We start from the raw sequence: 9,903 nt of genomic DNA on the forward strand, positions 1-9,903 counted from the left end.
TCTGATCTGCTGCATGGGGCCGGGAATGCCAAAGCCAGCGAAGAGCACAAGTCAATGGCTAGAGACAGAGGCAGGAGGTTGTTTTAGCTAGCACTGCCACCAAAGCATTCTTCAAGGAACTTTGTAGAAGAGGTATCCACTTATTTTTTCACCCTTTCTCCTCTCTCCCCTTCCCTTTTTCTACAACTGTTACAAATACCTCCTCAGGTTGGGACTGGCTGGCTGGGAATGGTGCACAAAAATAGAAAATTTTTGTCCCATGTCATGAAAATAAGGAAATACAGACTTTGTGAATTGCAGACAGGCATGATGGAGAATAAAATACAGATATTAACTAGCTTTTATGCTCCTCTGTTACCCATTACTGCTTGACTTTGCCCCTAACTCTGTCCCATGCTTTTCCTGTAGTTTTTTTCTGCCTCTTTTATACATCTCTGCCTAAATCTCCCTCCCCCTGATCCCATCAGATCCCTACTTCACACCTTTCTCCTCCATGTCTTTGCCCTGGTTCTTCCCATCCATGTTGTCAAGCGTGTATTTTTATCCTGGCACGGGACAAAACACTTGTCTTTCAGTCCTGGAGTACAGCTGGTCACTCCTTCCCAGGTGCTGGGCACCAGAGACGCCTGTTGTCATGAGTTGGCTGGGCAGCCTCTTGCTAAGTACTGAGCTGCCGATCTTGCCAATGGAAAGTCTTCCTCACAGGGGAACCTTTTGAACTTGCAGTAGCAGAGGAGGAAATTAGATTAAACATAGTTAACCTTTCCTCCAGAATAGGATGTTTTGGGAAGTTCATGAGTTTAGAAAAGACTTCCCACAATAAACCCACAGATCAAATTTCCTAGCTAGTTTGTGACTAGCAGACTGAGTAGGACAGGGACTCTCTTGGGAGCAAGATAAAAACAAATGGTCACGTCATGTAAAACAGCACTATGCAGCTGCTACTAAAAAAAATTATCTTGGCATCAAGAGCAGTTTCCACATGTACTACGCTATAGTAGGAGGCAACAAGCACCAAGATGAATTTGGGCTGGCTAGCACCTCAGAAAGGGTGGGATGTTTCTAGGATCAGAGATGGATCAGTTATATATCTAATTTATTTAATTCATTTACTCAAACATTGGGGAACATGGTGAAATTTAATTTTCTGTTACTGAAGAACTTTTCTGTTGTTTCCATTAGTTTCATCAGGCAGAATTTCTTTAAGAATCTTGTAAGTACTCATAAGAAGCACATTTGCTGATCTCCTCTGCATGCACATGAAAAAAGTGTTTTATAGTATAACTGTTTTGAGGCATTCAGCAGAGCTAGCATAATTTAGAAACTGTACAGAGTGCACATGCCAGAAAAGGAATGGTTTTGTGCCCATGAGAGACTACATGCTCATTTACAGAATGAACCACCACTGACGGGAAAAGCACGTATTTTCTATTTTTAGCTCGCACGCTAACTTTTGAGATGATAAGTATATGGCAAAGGAATGCATAATAAAGCTTATTTCTTTAATGCTGCTCTGCTTTTTTGTCTTCTCTTTCTGAAATGCAGGCTATGATCATTGCTTTTACATCTGACATGATTCCTCGTTTGGTTTATTACTGGTCCTTTTCAGTTCCTCCTTATGGGAGCCACAGCAGTCACACTATGAAAGGGTATATAAACAGCACACTTTCTGTCTTCAATATATCAGACTTCAAGAATGCAAGCAAGCCATTTTCCCCTTGGTTTGGGACCCACACGACATGCAGGCAAGTGTTAAATAAGCATTTGTCATTTTCCAATTACAAAAATAATGGGGTTTGCATCTAAGTCATCTAATTCAGTTAACAAAATGCAGTAAGAAACATTAAAGCACAGGAAGAGCCAGCTTATTTTGAATGGCAGAATGGAGTGGAAGTATTCACCCGTAAGTTTGTGCTACTCAGAAAATTCTTATTTTAATTTGGTTTTCTCCTAGCTGATAAAATAAAACACCTTAAAGTTTTTGTAAGTAATTCTTAATAAAGGGGCAAAAATAGGACATTTCAGCCAAATACGGCTTATTTTGCAGATAGATTTTACCCATCACAGTAGTTCCCTGAGCTAACTGTTCCTGGACACATTAAGCAGGGCCATGTCGTGCTCCATCCTCTGGCCACAGTGCCGTACTGCAGAGATGCCAGGGACCAGCTCCTGACTTCCCTACTTTGCTTTCAGATACCGGGATCTCCGCTACCCTCCTGGTCACCAGCACCAGTATGAGCACAACATATACTACTGGCATGTCATTGCAGCCAAGCTGGCTTTCATCATTGTCATGGAGGTCAGTGTATGGGGGTTTGAGCATTGCTTATTTAGTCTCTTCCCTCCATGCAGAAAATCCTTCAGAGACATTCAGTTCAGGCACAGCTATCAGAGCTGGTGATGTGTGCTAGCATGAGCAAGAACTTGGGAGATGTAAATTAAGAGTAGCAACATTAGAAAAATAATTCCCTGAAATCATGACCTCAGGTGAGGATTGGCCCACATACCTGCAGCTGAGGATTGCCCCAATGTATCTGCAGCTTCTTTTCTCAAGAACTGTAGAATCAGAAATAGAATGCACGTACTTAGAAGAAATCTGTGCACAGCATCCTGAATGCATATACATGATATATATACGTAATACATGTACATAATATGTGTACAATACGTGGCAGAGTGAAGTCTATAAAGACAATCACTGTAAGAGGTGAGTCTGTAGATGATCATCAGAAAGCAATTGCTCCTTCTTCTGCAGCTACAGCCTGGGCTTATGAAAGATGGGAGTCAGTCCAAGATGAAGAGAGGGAAATATTGGGTATTATTTAATTATGAAATGTACTTAGGGCCTGATCCAGAGACTACTGAAGTCATCAGAAACATGCAACTGGTTAGAGCAGAATTCCTGTAGCAGGGAAAAGTAATTGCCCCAGAGTCATTTGAAGAAACCTAAAAAATCTTACAGGAAACTGTAACTAGTGTTTCCATGTGGGAGGGAAGCACAGTGTACCAGGGTTTCCCAAAGCAGGCAGAGAAGTCCTTGCTCAAATCAGGATTGGAAAATCAGAAACTCTTGTTTATTGGATAATTATTCTGTCTTACTGTCTTTTTAAAATCCTTTTCTACCCTGTTAGATACTGATAGTGAATCAGCTCAGAGTCTTAAGACAAAAAAGTGACACTTCATTTATAATTGTAATTATGTCCTGTTCATCCTGACTGAAATTGTTTCATTTTCACCTTTCCCAGCATGTCATATACTTTGTGAAGTTTATTATTTCATATGTAATTCCGGATGTATCACAAAAGACCAAGAGCAAGGTCAAACGGGAGAAGTACCTCACACAGAAACTCTTACATGAGAATGATCTCAAAGGTATGAAAAAAAACATGGGTAAGATAGCCGAAAAAATTATCAAAGGAGCAGACAGCACTTTCCGACCTAAAGAGGAGTAAGTACTTTTTCACATGGAATAATAGTACTTAGCCAACTAATACCTGTCCAGGTATTACCAATAGCTATCAAGCATTTTGGATTTACTAAACATTGTTTCTGGCAACTCTTACATACTCATTTACCAGTTTCCCTTGGACAAACACAACCACTGCAACTCAGATAAGAGTTATCATTTTTTAAAACAGTTTTTTAGAACATTAAAAAAAAAAAAAAAGATGAAGGTGAAAATTACTTATCCTCTTAAGAAGATGCAGATAAATTCCCAAACACCAAGTATGCTTTCTACTTTTTTTAGGCATCAGCTATTAGATAACTAGTGTGACTTGAATAAAACCTTAAGAACAAGAATGATTTGCTGTAAGAATGTCATCGCATCTAATGAAGGAGTTTTGATTGCTTGCTAATGCAAACCCTTGCTATAAAATGAAGAGGAAAAGCCAAAACATGAAGGAAAAGGAAAGAAAATACAACTCAAAATCCCATTGTTAAGCCATTGGAATTGACATACTAAGCACAGTTGTTTGCTACTCTGAATTAGCTATGCATACTGAGACTTAAATGGATAACAAGATATCTCAAATAATCATGGATTACAAGAAGCAACAGGACTGTAAGCCCATCCTGTTCATCAATCTCTGTGTAAACAGGAGAATTGCTTTTGAAATCAATGCATACAAACTGACCTTACAGCACTCCAAGTGAGTAGAAAACTCAGGCATTTTATCTTTCCCCAGTCAATGTACTTTCATTAGTTCACTTGCCCATTCTGAGCTAAATGCTCATAGCCTTGAAGGTCTCCTACCTGTAAAAGCAATAAGTGTTAAAAGTCTTTTCACATACTAAATCAATATTTGTGGAGGGCTGTCTTTTGCATTTCTCTCACACCAGAATGTGCTCTTCCCTGAAGTTTTGACGTAGGACAAATGTGCAGCTGAACATTTTGATACAACATTGCATGATAAAGTGAATTCTGACAAGACTACGAATCTATTGAAACCGGAGATTGGAATAAACCATATAATAGGCCTTAACCATGATATGAAGCTTTAAATAACAATGAAGGATGTCAGAGGTGTGGAGGCATGTGCTACAGCCATCAGTCATCTTCAAATCAGGCTGCAGATCTGCTTGCTTATTTTGGCTCCAGCTGCAAACTGAGAATTAGGGAATTACAAATTAGGCATGTATGTGGAGGGCTACTTTGTGCCTGAAGCACTGATATTCCAGATTATTAACTTACTTTCTCTTTTAACAGTTTTAATGGACCAGTTTTTATAAATCATGAAAACAAAAACCTTTTTAAAAAAGCAAAACTATGCCTGTACTCTATAAACCAGGTGATTACTTTATGTTTGTAATTTTGTACTCCTCTTAAATGCAATAAATATGCAGAATTTTTAGGCATATTATTCATATAGCTTTTTACATATGAAGTCCATTTACAGAAACTAAATAGCATTTAGAAGATGTATTTTATCCAGTCAATAATCAGAAGGAATTAAACCTATGAATTTTGCAGCAAAATTTCCAAATACTGAGTGCTGTGTAACACAAGCCTGTCTTTTGAAGCAAACCCTACAGAACCCTAAAATCATTCAGATTGGAAAAGACCTTTAAGATCATCAAGTCCAGCCCTTAAAGCAGCATTGCCAAGTCCACAACTAGACCATGTCCCTGTGTGCCACATGTACACGTCTTTTAAATACCACTCTCTGGGCCCAGCCAGCCAGTTTTTCATCCAGCGAACAGTAGGTCCGCCCAAGCCGTGAGCAGATCAGCACCCGTTCGGCCCCAGAGACTTGTTGAGTGTCCAAGTGGTGTAGCAGGTCACTGACCATTTCCCCTTGGATTATGAGGGCTTCATTCTGCTCCCTGCCCGTCTCCCAGCTCAGGGGGCTGGGTACTCAGAGAACACCTGCTCTTACTCCTGAAGACTGAGGCAAAGAAGGCATTGAGTACCTCAGCCTTTTCCTCAGTCTCTGTGATTCCCACCACATCAAGAGTCTCCTTAGCCCTCCTTTTGTCGCTGATATATTTATAGAAACATTATTATTGTCTTTTACAGCAGTAGCTAGATTAGGTTCTAGCTGGGCTTTGGGCCTTCTAATTTTCTCCCTGCATAACCTCGCAGCATTAGTCTTTCTGCCCCTTCTTCCAAAGGTCATCAACTCTCCTTTTTTTTCCTGAGTTCCAGGCAAAGCTCTCTGTTCAGCCAGGCTGGTCTTCTCTTCTTTTGACATTTCCAGGGATGGAGACTCCACAACCTCTCTGGGCCACCTGTGCCAGTGCTCAGTCACCCTCACAGTGAAAGTGTTTCAGTTTGTGCCCACTGTCTCTGGTCCTGTCACTGCATAATATACCAAACTTTCAGTTAAAACAAAGCTTTGTCCAAAAAACTGTTCCAAGGAACAATTTTAGTGAAGTACTTGGGATTTCCCTGTGCAAAATGAGTTGGGTTATAAAGGACAGTCAGCTCCTTTCATGCCTGGAGTTTTGATTTTAGCTTTCAACTGGACCTTTCTCATTTCCAGTTGTGTTCAGATGAGAGATGCCATTTTTATTCCCTCATCAGTGATGACAGCACCAGTGTGCCTTAAATACCTTTCCAGGTGTGGTATTAGAGGTGTTGAGGCAGGTAAGGAGGCATCCTGTGATAAAGGGGGAAAAATGCAGCACAAAATGTACCATTTCAGGTAATTATTTGGTCTTAGGGAAGCTCTTTGAGAGTTAAAGAGACTAACTAGCAAACAAAGGGATTGTCATACTGTGAGCAGTGGCAGAGCTTAAGGCTGATTTTCAGGAGTGCCTGGTCTTTTGCTCCTTGTTTGATATCTGGGGACTCTCCAAGTTGTTTCTTCCTAAATCAGTTGGCACTGTTTCCTAATGGGGGAGTTAGCCCTCAGTGTCATAAAGAGTTTATATTCCTGCCTTTAAAATAACAATTAAAAACCTGCTACATCAGCAAATCCTGTGTGTCTATGGCTTGGGCTCCTCCCATAATAAAATCCTAATCAGCCCTGAGTGTGTTTCTATGTAACCTTTTTTTGTTCAGATGACAAATGTGCTTTTGAAACTGGTCTTCCACTTGTCTCCATTTTCTGGGTGGTGCTTCCCATCACAGACTGGTCTGGGTGCACATGGACTGAGTTCTTTTTGGTTTGGACTGAGTTTTTTTGGTTTGACTGACCCAGAAGGCAGCTTTTAGATAGGCCCCTAATGGTCGCTGGCAGGCACTTAGTCCACAGAGCTGAAACCAGAGCTAGGCTGAAGAGAGTGGTGAGCTCTGCGTGGGCATCACCTAGCCAACACTAACTTTTTGCTCTAGTGACCTGCTTCAGAAATGCTCCTTGCTAATGTAGCTGTAACATCTCATTTCAGAAGACATTCTATCAGGAATCCAATTCAGTTTGCCATGTGCACAGTGTTATTCACAGCAGAGTTCTGAATCAGAGAAGGAAGAGGGAAACCAAGACAGTGCCTAATAATTGAATTTTAATAGTTTGATTTAAGCTGTGTAATTTCTGTAGCCTCTACCTCCAACTGCTGAAATGTACTCTGCTTGCATGCAGGAAGCTCTGCGGAGGCATAAGAACAAAATGCTGGGGGGCAGTTGCCAACATATGAGTATTTGTAATTTTTTTTTTTTTTTAGGCTAGGTCACTTTAATTAAAGATCTGCTTGAAGGGAAAATTAGCATTTGTTTAAACTCTGAATCCATTTTACCTTTTTTTTTACACTTGATATGTATGCCAGTCTCCTATTTTGTACAGATCTGTTGAAGTCAGGGTGAATTTGGATCAGTGACCATTTCATTGTCTTAACAAGTACCATAAATTACAGACTATCACCACTGTTTTAGACCCTGTGTATATCAATAAAATTCAGAATGTAAGAGCATATTTTTTGTATTTTTTCTAAGAATGTTTGCTATTAGTTTCTGAATATTAAGATTTCTTTATATTTATTGTCATTAAATAAAATCTATTTTAAAATAACAATACACCGGATGTTGATTAGTGTTTTTTGGTTTTCCTTGAATGATACTGCTGCTGCCAAATGCGACATTTAAATTATTATGGTGTCATCCCTGTCTAATTTCCGTATTCATCCTCTCTTTCAATCTCATTCCATTAAACTGTTACTAGTGCTGAAATTTATCTCCTGTGTTTTTCTGCATCCTCTAGATGGAAGCCATTCCTTTCAACACCAAGTCGATGACAAGAACCATTATATTCTCATACAAATAAACAGTTTAGGTCTTTATAACCTTTCACTCCTGTCATGATAAACCCTGTGTTGTGTTTCAGAGTCATCATTTGTTTCTTCATCTGGATCGAGTCTGGGATGCTCCCACCTCCAGGCAGTCCACTCTGTCTCTCCCTGCCATCCAGCCATCTGTTCTCTTCTGCTTCTGCTCTGGCTCTTGCTCTCTGCTTCAAGGAAATCCTTTTCTAAGGCTTAGAGAACAGAAAGGTTAGAGGGTAATTTTAAATAGAGACCTTCTTCGCACTGTGATGTGTTGGTTTTATTTCACATAGGGATTCCCAGGATCTGCTTTCAGCAGCTTTATGATAGTTGTAAAGCAGAAGTACTACCACTTCTAACCTGTTTTCTGCTGACTACGGGCTGTGTGTCTCACAGATGCCAGTACCCACTGCCACTGCCACTCTTTCTTTGATTTGGCTTTGTCAGAGCAAGAACAGAAGAAACTTTAGAATAAAGCATAATAAGGATTATTGTCCTACAAGACAGATATAGTATCATCATAGCCCAAATCCATATGAGGATTGTGTGGTATTTGACTGATACATTTAAAACTGTTCAAACAACAGGCTTTAGTTATTTTTCTACTTAATACACAAATAGTCAAAGCATAGCATTTTACTTCTGGTGATGCTAGAATGTAATTCCTTCTGTCACAGAGCAGATGAAGTGCACTTATTTTGGATAGTCAATATATGCCAGATGAAAGCGCACTGTGCTCTGCCTCACCTGGAACACCCCACTCTGTTAGTGTGCTCTGCCTGCACATCACCAGAGATGTCAGCAGAGGTATGAGCAACTCACACCAAGCCTAGATTTCTCTCTGGTATGCCTACCTGTCATTTCCAGTCTATTACATAAGGCTGCTTTTCCAGTAAAGGGAAGCAAGTGATAGTGGCTGCAAGTTTTATTTTTATTTGCATTTTTGTGGACCTCAAGCATGGACCAGTAGCAGGTGTGCAAAACACTGAAAAGATATGGATGTAGTTAGTCATAAATAACCTCAACACAGATTGGAGCAGTATTTTGCTCATAAGAAAATAATGTGTTTAAATAGCCTGATAATAGTAAAAACATTATTTTCAGGAAAGTTGAAGAAAGTGGTTTTTATTTACCAGCTGCAAGTGCCTCAAAAAAAGAGTCCTTTACAATTGCTTTCTGCTGCATTCTCTTTTACATCCTGTAAAAGCAATGCTAATTGCTGAGATTAAAGTTACAGTTAGTCAGTAATCAATTGTATCAATTGTTTCAAGATATACTATTCTCTACAAGTATGTAGGCTATGGTAATATCCTAAATGCTGAAGAGAAAGAAAAAGAAGTACACAACACAGACCAAGGAGAAAATCCCACTGCATTCCACAGTGCAACATGCACAGGCCAGGACACCAAAAAACCACCTCTAGCATAAGAAGAGAGAGTTGGGGGGAGGACAAGGTGGAGGGAGAATCTCATATCTTTAACTGTGTGACACAAGAGGAGTTACAGCCAACTGTGATAGCCTTAAAGCAGTATGGGGGCAGGGGATATTAGGTATTTGTGTAGTATCCATGTAAGCCTCTCACACAATTTCTCAGCTTCTGAGAACTTATGATGCCCACCCCACTTGTGTGGGCATGACAAATATGCCTAAATAAGCTGTGCTGGGAGCCACAGCCAACTGCAGCTATCGCCTTACCTCCCCATTCTCTGGGATCCCGCTTGGTCTCCTGTTACAGCCATACTGTGCTCATTCATGCAGTCATGTTCCAAACCGGTCTGGCTGCTCAGAGAGAGCAGTAACTTGTAAGCCTTTCTGGAAGGGCACTGCAGGATCTTCGCTTTCTGGAGCCAGGCAAGCCAGCGGAAACAGTGACCAACACCCCCAGCCTGGCATTCAGCTCTGAACATCCATCCTCTCCACTGAGGATCAAGGGTGCTTGGGGTTTGTTGTGTTCTTGGGCTTTATAGAGCTCAGAGTACCCTGGCTGCCAGGGGTTAAGATTACTTGTCCTGTGAAAATATTTTGGCAGCGGTGCCAGCAAAAGGAGGCAGGGGCTCTGCCTTCTCCTGCCACCCTGGGGCTGCCTCTTGCCAACCCCCGTGTTTGTGCAGCTGTCCACTGGGCAGGGGAGTGTGGCCACATGGATGGATGTGCTGGCATGGGTGGCTGTGCTGGCACGGGTGGCTGTGCTGGCATGCAGGGCTG

At 40.9% G+C, this 9,903-nt stretch overlaps 1 protein-coding gene across 1 annotated transcript in view; it reads left to right on the forward strand.

The window, feature by feature from the left end:
- The window catches only part of ANO6 (anoctamin 6), a 68,369-nt gene extending 63,970 nt beyond the window's left edge, over window positions 1-4,399 (forward strand). Inside the window, exons 18-21 of the mRNA XM_008632872.2 lie at window positions 1,546-1,745; window positions 2,194-2,299; window positions 3,246-3,448; window positions 3,749-4,399. Coding sequence (XP_008631094.2) covers window positions 1,546-1,745; window positions 2,194-2,299; window positions 3,246-3,448; window positions 3,749-3,770 — 531 coding nt within the window. The 3' untranslated portion in view covers window positions 3,771-4,399. The remainder of the gene's footprint in view (window positions 1-1,545; window positions 1,746-2,193; window positions 2,300-3,245; window positions 3,449-3,748) is intronic.
- Window positions 4,400-9,903: the final 5,504 nt, after the last annotated feature.

The sequence above is a fragment of the Corvus brachyrhynchos genome, unplaced genomic scaffold (genome assembly GCF_000691975.1).
Source record: "Corvus brachyrhynchos isolate BGI_N302 unplaced genomic scaffold, ASM69197v1 scaffold32, whole genome shotgun sequence".
Classification (NCBI taxonomy): domain Eukaryota; kingdom Metazoa; phylum Chordata; class Aves; order Passeriformes; family Corvidae; genus Corvus; species Corvus brachyrhynchos.